The sequence below is a fragment of the Bombyx mandarina genome, chromosome 05, assembly GCF_030267445.1.
Source record: "Bombyx mandarina strain Sakado chromosome 05, ASM3026744v2".
Classification (NCBI taxonomy): domain Eukaryota; kingdom Metazoa; phylum Arthropoda; class Insecta; order Lepidoptera; family Bombycidae; genus Bombyx; species Bombyx mandarina.
Window position 1 is genome coordinate 2429000 of NC_143212.1, and position 23402 is coordinate 2452401.

Below are 23402 nucleotides of genomic sequence, written 5' to 3' on the forward strand. Positions count from 1 at the left end.
ACACGGACATCTGGCAGCACTGCTTCAGAGCGTAGATAATACACATATTGTTCAGAAAAATATTGAAGTTTCAAAATTTAAGCTTCAATTTCTTCGGATTTTTCGTAACCTGTCAATTAATAAATATTACAGTGTTTATATGAAATAGCTCGATCATTTGTGACCTTTACATACCTCATTGGTAAGTAAATTAAACACGGTACGCATCTTTAAACGTTTGTGTGAATTTTTCAAGTATGCAAAAGTATTGTTCAAACAAATGCATTTTATTATTTAAGCACAATTCGCTTACGTGGACTAGGATTCATAACTGAAATGAAATATCCAATTTTAATATCTTTTATAGCTTTCCAAGGAACAGAAAAAATGGTAATGTCTAAAATGTACAGATTTTGTATACGATATATGAATAGAAATATTGCACTTTGAGGTTAGGTTTTGTAACTATATCAAGTTTTAATACAATCAAAAGTAAAAAATTAACTCACGTCTGTTTTTAATTTATTAAAATATATCGTCATATTAATCAATAATTTTTACAATAAGTAGTAAATTATTTTCTGGCATGATACAATATTAGAGCTACAGAGTGCAATATAGTAGCTATTTTTTGTATTTGTTTTATTGCATCGATAACCACTAACCAGTAGACTAGATCACGCGTAGCTTACTGTGTAGTTCCTAAATTAGCTTAATTGAATGCCCTGAGTAAAAGAGTAATGGAATTTTTTTAGATATTAGTTTAGATGTTTAAACTTTTCCACAGCCATCTGATATCAGTAACTAGAACCTATAGACAAAACAAAAAGAATGCGCTTAAGTACTTGGAAACATAATCTTAAAATTGAATTCTCAATTGTGTTTAAAACTAGAACATACTATTGCTTCATTAAAATAAGCAAGCTGCTTAAATTGAATAAATTCATGTTGCAACATGCTCTGATAGCAATAAGGTCATTTGACTTAGAAATTGGGGAACAATGTATAAAAATGGGTGAATATATTCTTACTGTGAACTGATGATAAGCCAATAGAAAGTAATTTATGTTTGAAGTGTTGTTTGTTTTACAATGTAATAATGCAGTAGTGGCACTTACTAATTCCTGTGGCTTACAAAATCTTTGTATGATTAAACAAATACTATTACTTATTATATTAATGTACTAACCATTAAAAGTAATAATTATTTTGTATCACCATTTAGTTTTGCGAAGTGGTTCTAGTTTATATATTACGTTTATCTCTTATTTTCATATTCAATTTATTCAATTTTATCCAATTTTATCTTCATTTAACACTTGGTGAAATAAAACAATAAAAAAAAATTTTTTTTAAACCATTAGATCACATTATAATGTAATATCAGAATATGAATCACAAGACTTGTACTGTTCTGAATTAATTTTGAGCTTTTATTACTGTTGCTTAATGTTGTCAATGTTGCTATGTCTATTTTAAGTATAGTGCACTTTCCCTATTGAGAAGTGCATATTTCAAAGAATATATCCATATTATTATAATGATTATATGGAAAGAACCATCAGAGTTGAAATGTTGACCTCATTACTCAAATAGAGATTATGACATTCACATATCTATGTTCTAGTAAATATGTAATAACAGCACTTAATTTGCAATTTAAATAAATGAAAAAAAACACATTTGAATGGTAACTAATAAATATGTTGATATGGTAGGTAGATGCTGAAAATTATCTGGTTCAACCTGAGAAACCTTTCACTGCAACTCAAAGGAGAAGAATTAGAAGAAATAGATTAAGATTTGCCAAAACAGACTGTGTAGATATTCTTTGTACGATAAATAAAATACAAAACAAAACAAAAAATAATCCTGAACAAGGACATATAGCAGTAATTGAAAATAATAAACAAGAATACAAAGTAGAGGATGCCCTCCGCTCAGTAGTCATAAAGGATTTTGACGAAAGTATATTACAAAAAATGTCTTCTAATGAAATCCCACCAAAGTCTAGAGATGAAATTAAAGCTGCTCGACAGGCAAAAAAAGCTGGCAAACAAAAAGTAAACAACAAGACCACTGAAAATCCTCAACTGACAAAAGATATAGAGAATCTTAATGAAAACAACATAAATTCTAAACCTAAAGTAGAAAGCACAGATGAAGTAGATAAATCTGTTGTAATAAATCCTAATGCTCTAGATATAAGTACTAGTAGAGAACAGATCAAAGCAGATAGAGCTGCCAAAAAATCTGCCAAACAGTTAAAGAAAAAAGGAGCTACCGATGGTGAAAATAATGTGCAAAGCTCTGTAAAAAAAGAACTTAAAGAAGATGATTCTGTGAAACAAAATGAAGATATGACTGTAAAAGATGTTGTTGAAACTTTAAAAAACATAGTTAGTGTTGCCAAGGAGGTTAACGAAATTACGACAAAAGTAAGTGCCTTGGATTTGGGAGGTAAAAAGGTAATTATGTGGATGAAATAGTCATACTTTTTCGATATTAAACTACATTAACATTGCTTTTAAATTCCTTGAATGACATTCCCAATGAAATTGAAATTATATTTGATGTAAGCTTATTTAGAACAAGAGAGACTTAAAATTTGTTTACCATACTTGAATACCAAAATACAGCAATAAAATTTATAACATATATATAAACTCCTTATTATGTTGCACTATATAAACTCATAGTAACTGTGATATTGTCTTTGGAATATTTGTTTAATAGATATAGTTTCGAAAACAGTGTCGACATTAGTACCAATATTGATATTGTAGCAAGAAGAGACAGGCAAGAGTAAAGCAGAACTTCGGGCTGAACGACGCGCCAAACAGGAGGCTCAGAGAGCTGCCAAACAAGCTGCCGAACAAAAAGTAGTCAAGCCTAAACTTGAAGCTCCTACAGTAAATGTGGATGTTCCGAAGAAAGAGGTAATTTTGAGACTTTTAAATTGCCTTTAACACCTAGTTAACAGATATGTCTATTGATGGCATGCATTGCTATGCGGATGACGGCACGGGGGATGCGCGATATATCGGCCATCAGAGTCTCTCTCGGAGTGTGGTGCAAGAGAGACGATCAAAACTTGTGTCTGAAGTGGAGAACTCTCTGGGGCGAGTCTCCAAATGGGGTGAATTGAACTTGGTTCAATTCAACCCGTTAAAGACACAAGTTTGCGCGTTCACTGCAAAGAAGGACCCCTTTGTCATGGCGCCGCAATTCCAAGGACTATCCCTGCAACCTTCCGAGAGTATTGGGATACTTGGGGTCGACATTTCGAGCGATGTCCAGTTTCGGAGTCATTTGGAAGGCAAAGCCAAGTTGGCGTCCAAAATGCTGGGAGTCCTCAACAGAGCGAAGCGGTACTTCACGCCTGGACAAAGGCTTTTGCTTTATAAAGCACAAGTCCGGCCTCGCGTGGAGTACTGCTCCCATCTCTGGGCCGGGGCTCCCAAATACCAGCTTCTTCCATTTGACTCCATACAGAGGAGGGCCGTTCGGATTGTCGATAATCCCGGTCTCACGGATCGTTTGGAACCTCTGGGTCTGCGGAGGGACTTCGGTTCCCTCTGTATTTTGTACCGTATGTTCCATGGGGAGTGCTCTGAGGAATTGTTCGAGATGATACCGGCATCTCGTTTTTACCATCGCACCTCCCGCCACCGGAGTAGAGTTCATCCATACTACCTGGAGCCACTGCGGTCATCCACAGTGCGTTTCCAGAGGTCTTTTTTGCCACGTACCATCCGGCTATGGAATGAGCTCCCCTCCACGGTGTTTCCCGAGCGCTATGACATGTCCTTCTTCAAACGAGGCTTGTGGAGAGTATTAAGCGGTAGGCAGCGGCTTGGCTCTGCCCCTGGCATTGCTGAAGTCCATGGGCGACGGTAACCACTCACCATCAGGTGGGCCGTATGCTCGTCTGCCTACAAGGGCAATTAAAAAAAAAAAAAATAAAAAAAAAAAAAAAAAACGGTACATATGGCGCAGAACCGGACCGAGTGGAGAAGATTGACATACAGTCACGATCCTCAGCATTGAGGGAACGACCAGAAAGAAAAAAGAAGAACACCTAGACTGCTTTTTAGGACACTAAATCGAATAGCGGAGATTTAACTTAATGCAATGTCCATTCTTATAGTTCACTATCCCAGACATCACATTTTGCAAGCTAAATGAGGGTGGGTAGTTTGAAATTATAGATAGATACATAATCAGGGCTTTTTGGCCGGAACGCGAGGAGTGAAGTTGTGTGATTTGTTTTATTTTGTCTACTTAGTATTTCTTCAGGTCTAAATGTGTAATAACGGTGGTTTATTAACTGTTTAGTATCTGTGAATGTGCACAAATGTGGGAAAATCAAACAAAGCTACTGAACGTAACTTCTCGGGATCCACTGAAAAAGTCTCAGTAAATGACCACCATTTTACTGAGATTGTATTTCATCCCATATCATCTTATTTCATTTCATTTCACTGCATATTATTATTTTTCATAAAAATAAGAATATAAATTAAGATAAAATTGGACCTAAAGGTCTTAGATCACAATCAGTACCACTAGCTCGTTCACATTATGTTAATAGTTGGTAAATTTTATTTTATAGCTCAAATTAGTAAACAAGCTTCAGCTCACTTGGGGGCTGGTTGAGTGGTGATCGAGGCTCATAGAGATGGGAAGTAAATGTCATCACTCACCTTAGGATGTGAGTTCAAAATAACAATTGTTTTTTAGAATGGCTGTCCGCCTTTCAAGCCAAAAAGCATGATTGCCTGAATAGATTCTAAATGGCCAATAGGTTCATCATGCAGCATAATATTCTCATTAAATAAAATCCATTTATTCTTCATCTCAGGTCACTTCCTAATTCTCTAACTGTGCTATATATACACTTCAGATATTTCTTAAAATACAGACGGCCTAGTGTAGACGCTATTGGCAATGTTATGTTCAAGTATTATTATTGTAAATTGTGAAATTTTTTCACTGCCAATCGTACGGATTGTTTTAGGGACTCCAAATTATCATGGCGTTTAGAACAAGCCGTATTCTCTAAAACTGACCATAAATCATAATCCAACGGATTAAGATCGGGACTAGATGCCGGCCAGTCTTCAGCTCTGATGAAGTCCGAAACGTTCGTTTCCAACCAAGACTGCGCAGACCGAGGTTTAAGACCTGGCGCCGAGTCTTTCTGGAAGGACCATTCTTGATTATTGAACATGGTGTTGTTCACTTCCTTCACTACCTTCTCAAGAATGGTATCTTGATACAGTTGTGCCGATGTTTTGATACCTTTTTCACAAAAGTATGGCTCAGTCACTCCTTCATAGCTAATACCCCACCAAACCATCACTGAAGTCGGATAGTGCCCACGTTGCACTCTGTCGACTAATTGGGAAGCTTCCTTAGAGCTTTGAGCATAAATACGGTCATTTTGTTTGTTAAAATGTTGCTCAATTGTAAAAAATTTCTCATCCGTAACTAAAAATTTTCTATGACCTCCCTTTGCGTACCTACCGCTTCAGTAGTTGTTTCGATTTTACCACCCTATTCTCTTTTAAATTATCAGTTAAGAAATGACCAGTACGTCTCTTATAGGCTGCAAGTCCTAAGTCATCTTTTAAAATACGCGACATGGTTCTAGGTGCTATCTTCATCTCCCGAGATAAAATCTTTTGCTTTCGGACAGGATTTCTTCGAATTCTTTCCCTTACTGATTTGACCACCTTTTTCGTATGAACACTACGTGGACGGCCAGATCTTTTTCTGTCACAAACAGAGGAGGTCTCATTGCACCTATTAATAGCCCGGTACACAAACATTTTACTAATACCAAGCGTATGCAGAGTTTTAAAAATTGCATTTGGCTTCATACCTACTTTGTGTAATGCAATCACAGCGATTCGGTTCTCTTTATCGCCCCACTCCATTTTAATGTCGCAAAATATTGTACAATGTATTGGCGCCAAAATGAGAAATCTCAATGAGCAATCATATAAAAATGACAGATTCCAAATTCAAATGTAATATTTTGTTTATTTTTAATTGTAACAGTATTTATGGCCAGACTAAGTAGATTATAAAACAATATTGCAGGTACGAGCGGGGCTATCAATGTGGTGCTTACGAATTTTTTTTATTACAGGAAAAAGTTATTAAATCAAAAACCTTGGAGAAGTCGAAAACAAAGTTGCAGCTCGCACAGCGCTTCAACTGGTTTCAGCATCTTTACACTGAGTTTGACAAGAATCCTTTGAAGAAGATACCCATTAATTCCAAGTAAGTGCTGTAAGTAAATGAATATCTGTGGGATGCAAGTTCATATACCGCGCTACGTTTAGGCAGTGATGATCACCATATCATCATCATTGCAGTTTGCTGTTTTAATATTTCTTTATTGATATAATAGGCAGCCGAGCCTGTGGCCTTCGCATGGTGAGTGGTTACCATCGTTCATAGATGTCAGCGACACCGCGTACCACAGCCAAGCTTTTGTCTATAGCTGAGTAGGCTTCACATTTGGCTTCGTCTTGAGTGTAGGTGAGCTCACGGGGCTCAAACTGGGACTGTTGCTAACACTGGCCCTAGCAAGGGCAGAGCTTCGCAGAATCTACCACCGGATTGGAAACGCGACCCACTGAGAAGATCCGACGAGAAACTCAGTGGGCTGTGTCTGTGGGTTAATTTACTCGTCGAGCCCTTTATTGCAAGCGTAGGGTGCGGCGAGGACGGTGACCGGTAGGCTCCATAAACCTTGTTTAATGAAAGACAAGCCATAACAGACAACAACAAGCCACAAATACTAAGTGCATATAGCAAAGGTGCTGAGTCCGAGCAGGAATCGAACTAGGACTCTGCAGCGCAACAGTCAGGGCATCTCATCACTAGGACAAACGATGCGATGGAATAAACAAAACAATCCACTTTAAATTGTTTTAGGTCAACTGATATGAATTGTCCGGTTAATTGTCATCTATTCTCTTGAAACGAGTTGCTTCTCAATAAATCGGAACGTTCGAGAACAATTGTTAATTGACCATTTTGTTTAGATTAAAAAATACATGTGTTCTTAATATGGAAAAAAATATCTTGTACATGTACGCAATGTGCCAGAGAGAAGTTTATATCGTGTGACGTTATATGGGATTAAAATAAGTAACCGAACCATACCGTATACAATAACGACCAGCCAAATATGACATTTTGGGAGGTTTGACGTCAAAGGAAAAATCTTCCACCGTGACATTGCTCGGTAGACCGACAGCCTAAATGTTTTTGTTCGGAACTTGTATGGAGATGCAAGCTGTCTCCGCTGTAATAAAAAAAATATATATAAATAAAAATCGAAGGTGATTTTCAAGGTATCCTTAACTTACAGCCTACACCCCGCCATCGTGAAACTTGGAGTCCAGTTGTCGTCGCGAGTGGTGAAGGGATCGAACGCCAGATGTATCGCTCTGCTGGACGCCCTCAACAAAGTATGTATCTTGATGTAATGCTAAATCGCAATTCGTGGGCATTCTTGAAAATACGGTTTTGTTGTATAGGTCACAGTTCAAGGCCGATGCAGCGCATAGACATCAGAGGGTGAATGTTGTAACTCACCTCAGGACGTGAGGTCCCGGTGATAGAATGGCTGTTTCACTCATCAAACCGGACCTCGCGACAGGAACAGGCAGAACGGTAGCACTTAACTCGCCAGCCTACAATCCAAAAAAGTCCACTATTAAATTCCTCATAATATGACTGCTCTAAATATACGATTGTTACACGCTGGGGTTCAGGATAAACAAAAGTTCCACCAAAGTACAAATCAAAATGCTATATAACACTTAGAACACTTAAAAGACTTAATGAACACTTTAAAATTTTTAAATCACTTCTTCCGCTTCGCTTTAGGTGATTCGTTCGTTATTTCGCTTTGAATAGTTCCGATTACTAACTGCCTTCGTGCCATCTCTGCAGCGCTTTTATAATCGATACGACATCCCTAGGCTTATCGAGAACATTCTGGGCGAGTCGAGTATACGATGTGTATTTCCACTATCAGACAATAGATGGCGCTGTACATCTCGAGAGTTCTCGGTGCTACTAGTTCCTTTGTTATTCGTTTCTGCTATTCGGCGATAGATGGCGTTAATACTGAAAACGTAACAATATGTTAATACTTGAGATTGAATTCTAAGCATGTAACTAAAAAAATAATGTTTAAAAAAACTTTAAAAATACGCCTTTACTTCAAATTTATTAAGATTTATTTTCTGTTTTTAGTGAGGTTTTCTATAAAAGCGTCTATATTTTTTATTTTTTAGTTGAATTTAATTTTTTTTCTGTTTTTTTTTTATTATTCGGTTTTTTTTTCTAATTTTTTATTATTATTCAATTGTCATCGGTCCTTAATAAGTATAATATGAGTTAATCCGACGTTCTGAAGGGGGTGAAAATCATGTTCAAAGATTCCGTTACAAACATACACACGTCTAAAGCTAATAAAAACGTATCCTTATTAGGAATGGCAAGGGGATCTAAGCCCATACAGCCTTGTCAGTTCTATCCCATAAATATCTACAACGTAAATGCGCCACCCACCTTGAGATATAAGTTCTAAGGTCTCAAGTATTCTCAAGTATATTTACAACGGTTACTCAACCCTTTAAACCAATGACAAGAGCTACAAGAGCATCTTTGATTTATCCCGTGCAGATGGTGAGGGATTACGTTCTGCCAGCGAAGACGGAGTTCTCCCGCGGCCTGGAGTCTCACCTGGCCTCCAGCCTGGAGTTCCTGTGGACGACGCGCGAGCCCTGCGCCTCGCAGATCAACGCAGTCAAGTTCTTCCGGCACCACCTCGCGCAGCTGCCCAACAACGTCGACGAGTTCGATGTGAGTACTCGGAGAACGGTATATCAGATGCAGGTAGGAGGAGGTGCACGGATTAAAACAAGCAGACTAGTGAAAGCGAAGCGGCGCTTGAGCGTGGCGTGCGTGCAGTTTTGGCGCGTGCGGTTACGTAGGAATTTTCGGTAAGCGGCGGCTTGGCTCTGCCCCTGGCATTGCTGAAGTCCATGGGCGACGGTAACCACTCACCATCAGGTGGGCCGTATGCTCGTCTGCCTACAAGGGCAGTTTTTTACTGGTGGTAGGACCTCTTGTGAGTCCGTGCGGGTGGGTACCACCGCCCTGCCTATTTCTGCCGTGAAGCAGTAACGCGTTTCGGTTTGAAGGGTGGGGCAGCCGTTGTAACTATACTCGAGACCTTACAACTTATATCTCAAGGCGGGTGGCGCATTTACATTGTAGATGTCTATTCAGTAACCACCTAACACTATGTGGGCTGTGAGCTCGTCCACCCATCTAAGCAATAAAAAAAAAACTTAAAAATCAAAATGTTGCTCTAACCAACAAATACTGAAATTTTCTAAAATGATTAGATAAGCTGTTGTGAAATAGCTACTGACAAAAGCATAGCGCGCCAATTTTAATATAGCAAGTTCTAACTGTTATTTTTTTTTTTCAATTATCAATTCCAACTTATTTACCAACAATTCACATACTTATAACAACTTCTATATCTATTTTAATTCTACAGGCCAAAAAAACCCTTCAAGAAGAGATCGATCGCTACATCAGAGAACAGATCGAAATGGCGGGAGAAGCGATCAGCATCGCCGTCAGAAACAAGATCTCCAATGGCGACACTATACTCACTTATGGATGGTCTGTATTACGGGTGTAATGGCGTTAGAATATATATAATACTAGCTGACCCGGCAGACTTTGTAGTGCCTCAATTGATAAATAAAAGATAAATAGAAGATTTGTCTACCTTTTAAACCTTCTCTGGACTTCCACAAATAATTCAAGACCAAAACTAGCCAAATCGGTTCAGCCGTTCTCGAGTTTTATCGAGACTAACGAACAGCAACTTATTTTTATATATATAGACTAGCTGACCCGGCAAATGTTGTTTTGCCATATAATTTATTTCTAGGAAAGATAAATAACCTAGGTACCGATTGCAGCGCCATCTGCGGGGCTGATTTGCCACCCAAACGAATATAAAAAAGGGTGCGTGTACTTATGTACGTGCGTAAGTAGTTATACTTTATTTTTATTAAATTTGTTTTTTTTTTCTAATATTAAATAATTAATAATAAATGTTTAACATTAAAAAATGAATGCTAATAACACTTTACGAGTGTACATGCGCGAAAGTTCACTTGCGGCTATATTCAGACTCGCCAAGTTACGTCGGTCGTATTGTAATGAGCGATTTAGTGGGCAACTTCATTCTGTTAATGTTGTGTCACGGTGCGCGCGCATCGTAAAATTTCACTCATCAATTTTTCATAACGCGCCTAAAGAAGTATAACTTCAAAAATATTCATTGAAATTGGTCCAGCCGTTTATGAGGAGTTCAGTGACGATGTTATTCCTTCACCGTGGAAGTTAATCGTGAACATTTGTTAAGTACGTATTTCATTAGAAAAGTTGGTACCCGCCTGCGGGATTCGAACACCGGTGCATCGCTCAACACGAATGCACCGGACGTCTTATCCTTTAGGTCGCGACGACTACAACTCGACGTTCGTTCCCCAGCTCGTCGCTGATCGAGCAGATACTGTGCGAGGCGTGGGAGGCGGGGCTGCAGTTCCGCACGCTGGTGGTGGGCTCGCGCGTGTCCCCGGACGCGGCGGAGATGCTGCGGCGGCTGTGCGCGCGCGGCCTGCCCTGCACCTACGTAGACTTCACCGCCGTCAACTACGTCATGAAGACCGTGAGTCTTGCTCATACCAAAATACCTTTTTTTTTCCTACCTAAGCTGATAGATATCCTTGAGAGGCTATATCAGCGTAACCTTGACTAGTAAGTGAGCTCACGGGGCTTAAACCGGAGTGATGCTAACACTGACCCTAGCAAGGGCAATGCTTCGCAGGATCTACCACTGAATCGGAAACGCGACCCACTGAGAAGATCCGGCGAGAAACTCAGTGGGCTGTGTCTGTAGGTTAATTTACTGGGAGAGGGGAACGATGACCGGGCAAAATACCGAGGATGTGGTGCTTCAACGTTAAATCGGACACTATAATAATAGAGCTAAACATCCAAAAAAAATACTCTCTGCCATCTGCCAAGAACGTATTAAGAGCATCTTCGGGCACATCATGCGGTCTCCCAGACATGAATTAGAGAAGCTCATTATTTTGGGTCGCATAGAAAGCAAGCGCGACATGGACAGAACACCAGCCAGATGGTCAAATCTGATAAATTTTTAAGGGATTTTATGACCTGGTAACTAAGACCTTTAAGTCGTGTCTTATTTTCATTTATATTAATCTTTTATGAAAAATGATATGATGATAATATGGAGTGAAATGAAATGAAGATGATTAATTGAGACATTAATCAACTGGGATAAAATAAACTGAGAAGAGATGAGGTGATATGGTATGAAATATAATCTTAGTAAAATGGTGATCATTTACTGAGATTTTTTCAGTGAAGTGTTTTGGAGGGTTACGAGAAGTTACATCCAGCGGATTTGTTTCATTTTCCCACATTTGTGCACTTTCACAGATATTAAACAGTTAATAAACCACCGTTATTACACATTTAAACCTGAAGAAACACTAAATAGTAATGGGTTTCGATTTAAATGGTGGGGTAGCCGTCGTAACTATACTGAGATCTTAGAACTTATATCTCAAGGTGGGTGGCGACATTTACGTTGTAGATGTCTATGGGTTTTTTTTGTATTGCCCTTGTAGGCAGACGAGCACACGGCCCACCTGATGGTGAGTGGTTACCGTCGCCTATGGACTTCAGCAATGCCAGGGGTAGAGCCGAGCCGCTGCCCACCGTAAGCTCCTAATAACTACTTAACGCCAGGTGAACTGCGAGCTCGTCTACCCATCTAAGCAATAAAAAAAATATATATATAAATAAGTATGTTAATATATCTGATGACGTGTCGGTGTGCGTGTTGGTGTGCAGGTGAGCAAGGTGGTGCTGGGTGCGGGCGCGCTGCTGGCCAACGGCGCGGTGGTGAGCGCGGCGGGCACGGCGGGCGTGGCGCTGGCGGCGCGCGCACGCAACCGCCCCGTGCTCGTCGCCTGCCACACGCACAAGTTCATCGACAGCCTCTACACCGACGCCTTCATGCACAACCAGATAGGTACACACCGTGTCTGTGCACGCTTTTTTTTACCTATTCTAGTAACCTCGAGGGGTTATTCTAGATTAGCGATGAGACATACTTGCAAAATTGAATACCAGTGCTTCTAAATTTAAAAATATGTACTTGAAAGTATACGTACTACTTGAGACGCCCCGGTGTTCTAATTTGAAATTTACTTGCATAGGAATTCAACCCGTATTTCATGACGAATAAGAAACAAAATCGTATAAATAAATAAAATACATTGAAGTTAAACTATTTTTTTTTTCTTAATAAGATGTGAATCATTTTCCTGTGCTATATTTTCCTTTGTGTTCATCTCGAGGTCGTAAACATAATTAAAACTACGTTTACGGTTAAATTACAAAATAAATAAAATAATAAACGCGATTAAACCGTAAATTATATTTTTATTATTTATATTTGTATTTTTTTTATTTTATTGCTTAGATGAGTGGACGAGCTCACGGCCCACCTGATGTTTAGTGGTTACTGGAGCCCATAGACATCTACAACGTAAATGCGCCACCCACCTTGAGATATAAGTTCTAAGGTCTCAAGTATAGTTACAACGGCTGCCCCACCCTTCAAACCGAAACGCATTAATTACTGCTTCACGGCAGAAATAGGTAGGGTGGTGGTACCTACCCGTGCGGACTCACAAGAGGTCCTACCACCAGTAAAAAATAATTTACTAAATAATAATGTAGAAATTATAAGAAATAATCCTAATTTGTTTTTCTTAACAGGAGACCCCGACGATCTACTGGAAAAATCGGATGATAATTCACCACTAAAAGATTGGAGATCGAATTTGAACTTAACACCGCTGAACCTGACTTATGACGTCACGCCTCCGTGCCTCATCACCGCCGTCGTCACAGAACTTGCCATATTGCCTTGCACCAGTGCTCCCGTTGTACTCAGATTTAAACTCTCCGAATATGGTGTATAAAGTTCTAAATCAATCGTTATTTATTAATAGTATTTATATATTTGCCAATATTTTTATTATTGTCATCTATTACTACTTAACTATCTTATGTGAAGCAGATCTCCATAAGTAGTATCGTGTTATCACCTAGAAAGTTTAATTTTATTTTAGTAAAAAAACTAAACAAGTCATACTTATAAAATGTCACTATATATTATTTAGCAAAAAAGAAAACTTGATGCTCAAAAAATGTAATTGTATAATAGGAAGCTGCTATTCACCATAATGAATTGAAATTACTCACTTTGAAAACAATTTATATCTACATTTGCTTGATGTAGTCTTCTTCTTATTTAGGTATAAATAAGTGAATTTTAAATATATATTTTATTAGTTTATATGTATGGTTTATTTTCGCTTGAAACATGAAGCTCGGAACTATTTTAAAACCTAAGTAAATTAAGAATATTTTATACGACTACGGCGGCGTCCACGTGAGCAGTAAACCTAAATATAAATTTATTGGACAGATTCTTCAATATTTTTTTCCTTGCTGTTCTAGTAACCTCGAAGGGTTATTCTAGATTCGCCGACCTTGTAGGTGAGCTCACTGGGCTCAAATCTGACGTCATTGCTAACACGAACCCTAGCAAGAGCTGTGTTTCGCAGAGTTTACCACCGGATCGGAAACGCGACCCACTGAGAAAATCCGGCGAGAAACTCAGTGGGCTGTGTCTTTGGGTTAATTTACTCGTCGAGCCCTTCGTCGCAAGTGACGGGTTCGACGAGAACGGTGACCGGTGCTTGAAGTAGCGATTTGCTTTGATAGTACCCACTGCTAAGTAAATGATGAAGCAGACTGAGAAAATTCCTGAATGGTTTTCCAATTGGGCTAAATCGATTCTAGTTTAATTCAATACACTGTGATGATATTACAGTATTGAAATTCCAATGTGTATATTGTATTAGAGTAAATATGCAAGGGAGATGAATACCCCCACATAACCCTGAACCCATAGTCTTGTATACTCACATTGTGAATACACTACCTGGTAGTAGTGACTCCCAACATTGACATACTAAGTGAAGTCAGTTGCATTATTTGAAACAGGCATGTTCTGAAATACTAGGAACCCTCAGACACAGCCCACCGAGTTTCTCGCCGGATCTTCTCAGTGGGTCGTGTTTCCGATCCGGTGGTAGATTCTGCGAAGCATGGTACTCGCTAGGGTTTGTGTTAGAAACGTCATCAGGTATGAGCCCCGTGAGCTCACCTACTAGTTAAGGCGACGGTGATACAGCCTCGCAATGCTATCAGCTTAGGTAGGAAAAAAAAACTAGGTAATTCAAATGAAACTGTCAACTACCAGTTAGTACAACTGTACCATTTTATTCAGTTCTTACTTCTGTACAAACAGGTGAGTGCTGACAATAAAGCCTGCTACCAGATTTAAGATACTGTTCATGAGTGATATGATGATGAGGGAGATTAATATAGTACAAACTTAATTCTTTCAAAAATCTTTATTACAATCATTTTTGCCTTTTTTTGTATATTATCTAGAATCAATGTAATGACGATCAACAGGTCTATTTCATGAAGGTCAAACACTAAAATATTGTTTCATTAAATCAGAAATAAAAATTTACTTTATTAAAAATTCATTATTTCTCCACACTGAGATAATTACCACCAAAAATGCACATTAACTAGATGTGTTAAAAGTGGGAATAATATGTTTCATTATAAATTTAATCTTTATGTTCAGACTTGTGAATTGAAAAATCTAATCTTACATAAATAATAACACACAAAAACAATGTATATAAGAAGCCAACAACTAAAAGTGGTTCCTGAAACATCAGCAGACGTGGGAATGTATAACGGATTTGAAAATCTTGGATATGGTTCTCCACAATGTTTTTCTTTATAAACGAGATTACTGGACGACCTTTAGTATCTAGGTATGTGAAGTGCAGACTGTCTGGCAATCTTGTGACACTATAAGGTATGTTTAACTTGATCCCTGTAGAACCCTCTGGCAGGATGATCTTCGTAACCAATTCATCCACTTGCATATCATCAAAAATATGATCAATAGACCTCATTTTCAGCAAGTATTCATTACCAGAGTGATATAAATACTCATAGCTAGGGACATTGTAACCAAGTGTGTAATGTGTTCTCCAGCCTCCAAACAAAGGATATCTAGGTCTGAGATCCAACTCCACTGAATCTTTTTTCACCTTCATATTGGATGTGGAGATGTTACCATTCGTATCTCTATAGTACACATCTGATGCGGAAGCTGGAAGGAGGGTCTTGTAGGCACGTACACTAGCAGGACCACTGTGATGATCTTGTTGATAGTCATACCTAGAAAACGGACCTTTGAGCTTGGCTCCTGTATGCTCAATTTCAATTACCTCTTCAATAGCAATATTACCCCAATGTGATACTTCTATCAATCTTTCGACGCGAGTAACAGTCAAAAATGGTGAATTATTTTTGTAGTGAATGCTGAGCTCCTTTTCAGTGAAAGGCCCAACATTAGCGTACGGTCCATAAATAATTGTTCCATCAACTTGTGAGAAAGGCTTCACCTTGGTAAACGATTCAACAGTCTTTGTATTTAGAATTACGCTGGTTTTTTGTGTGGAGGTATAGTACGGGGAGTATGTATACAAATTGCCAACATATTTCACAAACTGGTCTTCTTGCTGAGTTATAGCTGTCGGATATGGTTGTAAAGCTTTGGTGAACACAGTTTCTACAACAACATTTACTGTGGCACCGGCGTTTAGGGGTTCCTTGAGCTCCACACGCCAAAATTTAACATAGTCATAACCTTTCACAGTGGTTTCAGCGAGACGAAGATCTTTACTATTGCTGTCTTTAGCTCCAATAAACGCTAGATTATTCTTCGCAGCTTCTTCAACCGCAAAAAGAAAATGTTTTACTGGCGATTTGCCACTGTTCTCCAAGACTATTTTTGATACTACTTTTACGAGTTGGGTCGATATATCTACTGTGCGATCGACATTTTTTAACTTTATATCACTTGATATTGTGTCCACGCTTGCACTAAGGGTTTGTATCGTCAGAAACAATACGAAAAAAAGCGTAAATTGTAACTTCGCCATTGCCGGTAATCTCATTTCGCTTTATTTTAAAAAAGTATTTCTATGACATTTCAATTGTCACACGTAGTAACCGGAAGTACACGCCAGCACTGCAATAGTAGTAGATCTATTTTTCCAACTGGAAAGACGAAGGTATCGTATCATACAGCCTAATCTTTAATCAATGGGGTTGGCAACTGTCAAAGTGGCGCTGGTGTGCATTGTTCCCCTATCATTCAATATTTGTATTGGATTTTTTTATTAAAAATTATTTTAAGCACAATGACGCGTTGTTTTGTACCAATATGCTCAGAAATTGGAGTACATCAATTCCCGAAGGACAAGAAAATTAGAAGACTGTGGTTAAAGGCCATTTGACGCGAAAAAAGTACTCCCACAAAAAGTTCGAGGTTATGTCGTAAACACTTTGTGGAATCTGACTATGAAAACATTAGTAAATACACAGGTATGCTTCTTTCTGTCAAATATTTATAATGCATGACTAGGTGTAGCACACATCTTTGTTCTCTTATTAAAAAAATCCAATAATAATTAGTTAGGCATACTATTAGTTGCTAACATATTTTGCATGTAGATTTATGCTGTAAGGAACCTTTTAACAAACACAAAATCAGACTGGAGGAAACACATTCCTCATGAGCTGTTGTTCATTACCAGCTGTTACTATTGAAAGTTCTATCTAAATCGCTGCATCCATTGCAATAACAAATATTTTGAAACTATGGTCATGTTTCCTTGTGATAGTATATTTAAATGTTATTCTTTGTGTTGTAGGTGTCAAACATTAACATAAATATCTGAAGAAAGGTGCTGTACCATCTATATTTTCATGGAATATGAAACCAGTTTCTGAAGAAACAAAAATTAGAGAAGTTACTTATGTAATATTAGAGAAGGAATTGTCAATAAAAATAATTTAAAATATTCCTGATTTTTTATTTCGACAAGTGTGTATAGTTATAATACAGATGTTTTTCATACAATGCTTCTTTGAAAATATTTTCATAAAAGATATCTAATTTATTTAACATATTATTTATAAAATTATTGTCTTTTTCAACATAAATCACTTTGATGTCCTTGTAGGTGTAAATGACCAAGTTGCAGTATGTTTTGCCTGAGCAGTATAACTGTCCTTGGATTTGATAATAATATGGGCAGGTTTTTTTTTGAGACAATATCCCGTTACATTGTTCTAAGTAAGGCACCGTTGTTATATTTATTTCATGTTTTCTGCTAGCGTATGGACATTTCACTTCAATTATAGCTTCTTCGCCCAACACACCATCAGGAGATGCAGCAAGATATGGGCGCTCTTGGCTATTGAAAATGCCACATGGTTCCACTAGCAAATCATATATATTAGCATATTTTGCTAGAGCATTTTTTTCATTATGTTTCAAAATTAAAATTTTGGTCATGTAGCTCTAATCTGAAAAAAGCAAAATAATACATTAGTTGGTAGGTAATGTGTGTAATATGAGCAATTCTTTTTGCACATGCTACAAGGAATAAAGTTCCTAAGGTACACAATTTAATATTATTATTATAATAGCTACCGGAAACAGTTTGAGAGAAGTTTTCTAAGTTAAAATAAAACATCAACATTGTACCTTTCGACAAAATCCACTTTTTTTCTTCGTAAAGATGCAACACGTTTTCTCAACTCCTCCTTTAATTCTTTAACTATCCAGTTGGAATACATGTTGTAAAACTGTTTAGCACTACTTAGAAAGTAATAAGAACCGTATCAAAGTCACAAAATGCCGAAATATCACGAACGCAAAACACACAAAATGGCGGCTCTCTGTGACAAGGGAACAAGCTACGCTGGCGACATCTGAGAAAAGCTTTAACCGGCCAACCCCATTCACATTAAGCCGAACAGAATCAAGTACATATAATGATCATTTCACAATATTGTCCACAATCAGACGATGGAACATATTGCAGTGTTATTGAGGTGATGGCGAGATCGTTTGGTATATTTCTTGAAGCTTATCAATGAGAAATAATCTCTGAATCTATTTAAAATAGGAAACTAGTTTTATAATTCATAACCCAACGCTATTTAGAAAGTTTTCAATTCACAAGCCTTCAAACTCAACACAAGCGTTTCTCAAAATAAGTAGAAAGATGAACATAGTACAAATAATGTACTGTTTTTAAAAAATAGATTAAAATACCATCATACTATTCATACTACACAATTGAGACTTCGTACCTCAAGTTAAGTGATGGCATTCACACTGTGATATCTGTCGATTCTCGTATCCGCTAAACATCAGATGAGTCATAAGGTCATTCATCCGTCTACGAAATAAAACTAAAACTAACACTATTGTGTATTTTTTAATTTATGACCAAAGACTTAAAATATACCTGAGTGATAGCTTATGGCTTTAATATGACAGCAACAACTGGCTTTGAGGGAGTTCATATTGAGTCCCTTCTTTATTTCGCCGTAAAGTCGTGTTTGATGTAATTAACACCACAGTTGGAACAATAGAAATTTTATTGTTGTAGCGGCATAAACAATTCTAAGTAATTAGATATTAAACCATTATAAATTATTTTTACGTTTTCGGCGGTAAAAAGGTCCCGTGTCACAGACTAATTCTTTTTCCCACCTCTCGTGCGCTCCGGCTTACGCATCATAAAAAGGTGCGTTCTTAAACGCCACAGCTTAAAAGCCTAGTTACAGAGACACAAAATTAAAAAGAGATAGCAATAATCCTTGCCAAGCTGAAAAAAAAAATACCGTCGACCTGTAAACAACAATAAATCTATAAAACCATGTACATTTAATAATGTATTGTAAATTTTTTAACTATTGTATTTAGTATATTTTTTAAAAGCGCAGATTGCACTGCGGTTTTACAGATAAGAAATAATTGATTAATTGAGCGGCAAACGCCACTTAAAAATGATGAAACTAGTGATTTACTTGTCTTTAATTGTCCTTGGTAAGTAAATAATAAAAATTTAAAATAATTACTTAATTAACATTTAGTTAGTTTCTTTTAAAATTGGCTTCATATAAAAGAGTCATTTTTATTTCAGTTTTAAATCATACTGCAGGATGCGACGCTTTGCGTAGCTCCAATCGAGGAAATAGTAAATACGGTAGTGGGAACCAGGGTCTAGGGAAGGCTAAACCGTACGGAGGCACTTCCCCGGGTATACCTTCACAGAGCACCACAAGGCGTGGTGTGGGAATATCTGCTTGGGGAATTGTGTTCTTAGTCGTGGCACTGGTAGTGGCAGGAATGGGTTTCTATTATTTCTCAATGTGCTACCCTTATTTTTGTCACAGACAAGAAAAATACCATATTATGGGAACCCCTACCATGGCTTGACCTTGTGAAATTCAGGATCAATTCAGTGGGCTTACATAATATTTTATGACATTCTATGCCACATATAAATTGAAATAAGTAATAAGATTAAAACATATCACAAATAAACATATTGAAGTTTGTATGTGTAAGACATAGAGCCGATACTTACAGTATTAAACATAAAAAACGTTTTTGACTAAATCTGTATTGGAATCACCAATGCATATGGAGATCTACTATATTTTAACATTATTTAGAAAGGTATATTCAGTAAAATAACTAAATTAAAATAATACTAATTGTATAATATGTTTGGCTCCTGAAAAAGAAAAAAGAAAAAAATATATTTATCAAAGTTTTTTTTCTTCATTACAAGATAGGCTATAAACTCATCAGTTAAATTTATATAATCTGGTTGTGAATAAAGGCTAACTGCACTAAACCCATTAATTTAATTTATGTCATGAAATTATATTAGATCTCTTTTTTGTATAGATATTACAGATATTTTACTGTTTAATAATGAGACTGAAAATGACCAATTGTTTGTTAGATACATAAATCTACTAATAAGTGTTTAAATGTATTATTGTAAATTAAGAGTAGATTAGCAGTTACTCTGAAACTATATCTTAAAAACATTAACATTAGGGAACAATTTTTCATAATTGAATAGAAAACAAATATTTAGAAAAAAGAAGTGTTATTTTGTAGCTTATAAATGAAGATGCAGAAAATGACCAATAGTAATAAAAGCAAGCCATTATAAAAACTGTATTAATCTGGATTTGCATAAATATTTTACCCACTAACCCATAAGGTTGCAGTGTTGTTATTGTGGATAACCCTTCTTACCAACATTACCTCATTTACAGATAATGGGTGCCATACAAACAAAAAATATTACTTACCTAACTTAATTTTTATTACTCTTATCAATACCATATTATAAAGTAAATATCATACTTGTGGAAATTATATAAGGATTCAAAATAGAAATTGATTTACATTCCTTGCCTTGATAAACTAAATACATATCAACATATCATCAGGCTTGAGTGAAAATAAGATTTTTACTAGTTGTGAAAATTTAACAATTTTGTAATTTAAGTAAAATTAGGTTAATATTTGGCAATTAACACATGCATAAGGTTGTCTATTTACTATGCAGTGTGCGTGTTGTGAACAAGCTGTTAAACAAAAGGTGTTATATTGTTTCTTAGCTATACATATTTGTTTATTATGCTCAAATAAAAATAGGATGACCACAAGGATCTTATATAATTCTAGGTCCCTTTTAAACAATAAATAAAGTATGATTCTGAATAGCTAAAATATGTTTTCTTTTGTTTATTTGTTACATTATTAATACACAAATTAAATATAATAATATATCAACAATATATACACACATTACCATTGCTAACAGAGAGTCTGGTTTGGCTTTATATCTGTCGTCCCTCAGGGAGTACACTGAAAAATTGTCGTGAGATGCTACCGTCATCTCTTTACAATATTATTATTGCATTGAATTTCCTGAAATAATTTTACCATGGACTATCTGGCTCTGTAATATTCCCCTTCACGGAGTTTTTTGAACGCAATGAGATGGTTCATTCCGATTCTGCGGACAGAATGGAAAACAGTCGACGTCGCCCAACACTCGTCATTTCGGATCCTCCCGATCCACTAACGGTGCTTTTAGCTACCTCAAGCACCGGTCACCGTCCTCGCCGAACCCGTCGCCTGCGACGAAGGGTTCCACGAGTAAATTAACCCACAGACACAGCCCACTGAGTTTCTCGCCGGATCTTCTCAGTGGGTCGCGTTTCCGATCCGGTGGTAGATTCTGCGAAGCACGGCTCTTGCTAATGTTTGTGTTAGCAACGTCATCAGGTTTGAGCCCCGTGAGCTCACGTACTAGTTAAGATTACGCTAAAATAGCCTCTCAAGGTTATCAGCATAGGTAGAAAAAAAAAAGAGATGGTCTTCTTCAAACGAAATTTGAAAAGCATTCTCAATGGGTAGTGGCTTGACTGTGCTGATACGGTACTGATGCTCATAAGCTGCGGTGACCACACAACATCAAGTGGGTTGCAAGTACGCCCTCCATGGCACCTTGAAAAAGTTATGTAGGCTAATACATCGTTTAAAAGTTGTATTCCATGAGTGTACCAGGCTCACCACAAACTGGGAGGAGTGGCGATTACTCGAGAGGGGCATAACATCTGTCCACAGCAACAATAGTTAACGATACTGACCACGACCGCTCTCACAAGAGTGATGCGACAAAGAAAAAGTATAATGACAATTCGCGACCTTGCTGCGCATCTAATTTTACTCTATTTTACACCGATCGTTAAATTGAGGTTGATTAGAACAAGAATATTATGGTGTCATTCAACGTCCATTAAGATAATAATTTATAGTTTAAAAGAGCTTAAATGTAACAATAAACCATACTGGCTTACAAATAGGATTAGTATGACGAACTTTTGAGAAACATTTATTATACAGGAAAATAAACGGGTTTTTGGTGTAGTGGCATTATATGTGTTTCCATGCTGCTCGACCGCAGATTCAAGAGTGAGCAGTTTTAATATCAATAGTATATTTTCATAGCGCAGATGGCCAAACCAGCTGATCATTATGATCCTTAGACCTATATTGCTGTAGCGGTAACATTAATAGAATAGAAACGTTCTGGCAAAAACCAGAATCATACTAACGCCATTTTCAACACAAGCGTGTATACCTACACAGGTTCCGAATCCGAACAATATTCGGAGCATCGGTCTAAGCGTTTTCCAGAGTAATATTACCGACTGGAAATCCTCCTTTTGTAGTAGACACTTTTAGAATTTCGACATTGGAAATTTCAATAATCCTTTTTTTATTTTTTATTGCTTAGCTGGGTGGACGAGCTCACATCCCACCTGGTGTTAAGTGGTTACTGGAGCCCATAGACATCTACAACGTAAATGCGCCATCCACCTTGAGTTACAAGTTCTAAGGTCTCAAGTATTGTATTACAGTCATGACAGTTAGGTATCAACACATTCACCTTATCTTGTGATATCAACAAGTCTGCCATAAATTTAAGTGTTTATCAATTTTAGAACAAGTTATATCAATAATTTATGATGCTTGCTGATCTATTGAAGAATATTTTTGGCAGAAGAAATATTATCGTTATCACGCCTTTTGTTCTTATCCATAATTCATAACATACAATTTTATCTAAGCAAAATTACATTAAATTTTATTTTTAAGTCGTCGTGGCCTAACGGATAAGACGGTCCGGAAGTCCGGTGCATTCGTGTTGAGCGATGCACCGGTGTTCGAATCTCAGTCGGGTACCAATTTTTCTGATGAAATCCGTACTCAACAACTGTTCACGATTGATTTCCACGGTGAATGAATAACATCGTGTTAATAACATAAAAATGAAACCCGCAAAATTATAATTTGCGTAATTATTGGTGGTGGGATCTCTTGTGAGTCCGCGCGGGTAGGTATCACCGCCCTGCCTATTTCTGCCGTGAAGCAGTATTGCGTTTCGGTTTGAAGGGTGGGGCAGCCGTTGTAACTATACTGAGACCTTAGAACTTATATCTCAAGGTGGTTGGCGCATTTACGTTGTAAATGTCTATGGGCTCCAGTAACCACTTAACATCAGGTGGGCTGTGAGCTCGTCCATCCACGTAAGCAATAAAAAAAAACCTTTTTAGAAACGTAAATTCGTCAACCCAAATGAATGTTACGCGTGAAGTCATTTATTATTTGTAAAGAAAAAGAATAAAAGGCATTCATA

The 23402-nt window shown here is 37.2% G+C and overlaps 3 protein-coding genes and 2 long non-coding RNA genes across 8 annotated transcripts; 3 read left to right on the plus strand and 2 right to left on the minus strand.

Moving 5' to 3' along the window:
* Window positions 1-13501, plus strand: eIF2Bdelta (eukaryotic translation initiation factor 2B subunit delta). 4 transcript variants are annotated; one of them, XM_089727261.1, is made up of 11 exons: window positions 69-181; window positions 347-369; window positions 1698-2447; window positions 2766-2918; window positions 6137-6270; window positions 7370-7469; window positions 8695-8874; window positions 9581-9708; window positions 10591-10768; window positions 11986-12166; window positions 12919-13501. In XM_089727261.1, the coding sequence occupies exons 2-11, from the start codon at window positions 367-369 to the stop codon at window positions 13122-13124; spliced, it is 2013 nt and encodes a 670-aa protein (XP_089583387.1). In that variant the 5' UTR covers window positions 69-181; window positions 347-366; the 3' UTR covers window positions 13125-13501. The 4 variants fall into 4 exon arrangements, with proteins under 4 accessions (XP_089583389.1, XP_089583390.1, XP_089583387.1 ...); XM_089727262.1 differs by having other exon boundaries at window positions 1698-2417; XM_089727263.1 differs by lacking the exon at window positions 347-369 and having other exon boundaries at window positions 1-181.
* Window positions 13502-14615: 1114 nt separating this feature from the next.
* LOC114244049 (dolichyl-diphosphooligosaccharide--protein glycosyltransferase subunit 1) lies at window positions 14616-16352 on the minus strand. The gene has a single exon (XM_089727265.1). The coding sequence runs from the start codon at window positions 16260-16262 to the stop codon at window positions 14856-14858; it is 1407 nt and encodes a 468-aa protein (XP_089583391.1). The 5' UTR covers window positions 16263-16352; the 3' UTR covers window positions 14616-14855.
* Window positions 16353-16481: 129 nt separating this feature from the next.
* LOC149502893 (uncharacterized) lies at window positions 16482-17089 on the plus strand. Its single transcript, XR_016323066.1, has 2 exons — window positions 16482-16692; window positions 17022-17089. It is a non-coding gene; the product is annotated as an uncharacterized LOC149502893 (long non-coding RNA).
* Window positions 17090-17162: 73 nt separating this feature from the next.
* On the minus strand, window positions 17163-18113 carry LOC149502894 (uncharacterized). The gene is made up of 2 exons (XR_016323067.1): window positions 17861-18113; window positions 17163-17679 (listed from the first exon to the last, which is right to left on the minus strand). It is a non-coding gene; the product is annotated as an uncharacterized LOC149502894 (long non-coding RNA).
* An 867-nt stretch (window positions 18114-18980) lies between these two features.
* Window positions 18981-20923, plus strand: LOC114244019 (uncharacterized). The gene is made up of 2 exons (XM_089727266.1): window positions 18981-19213; window positions 19311-20923. Exons 1-2 carry the CDS (start codon window positions 19174-19176, stop codon window positions 19604-19606), a joined length of 336 nt encoding a protein of 111 aa, XP_089583392.1. The 5' UTR covers window positions 18981-19173; the 3' UTR covers window positions 19607-20923.
* The last annotated feature ends 2479 nt before the right edge of the window (window positions 20924-23402 follow it).

Coding starts and splice junctions, on each gene's coding strand:
- LOC114244019 (XM_089727266.1), top strand. CDS start 19,174: ATGATGAAACTAGTGATTTACTTGTCTTTAATTGTCCTTG. Junction 19,214..19,310: donor CTTGTCTTTAATTGTCCTTG/GTAAGTAAATAA, acceptor TTTTTATTTCAG/TTTTAAATCATACTGCAGGA.
- LOC114244049 (XM_089727265.1), bottom strand. CDS start 16,262: ATGAGATTACCGGCAATGGCGAAGTTACAATTTACGCTTTTTTTCGTA.
- eIF2Bdelta (XM_089727261.1), top strand. Junction 2,919..6,136: donor TGGATGTTCCGAAGAAAGAG/GTAATTTTGAGA, acceptor TTTTTATTACAG/GAAAAAGTTATTAAATCAAA. Junction 6,271..7,369: donor AAGATACCCATTAATTCCAA/GTAAGTGCTGTA, acceptor CTTAACTTACAG/CCTACACCCCGCCATCGTGA.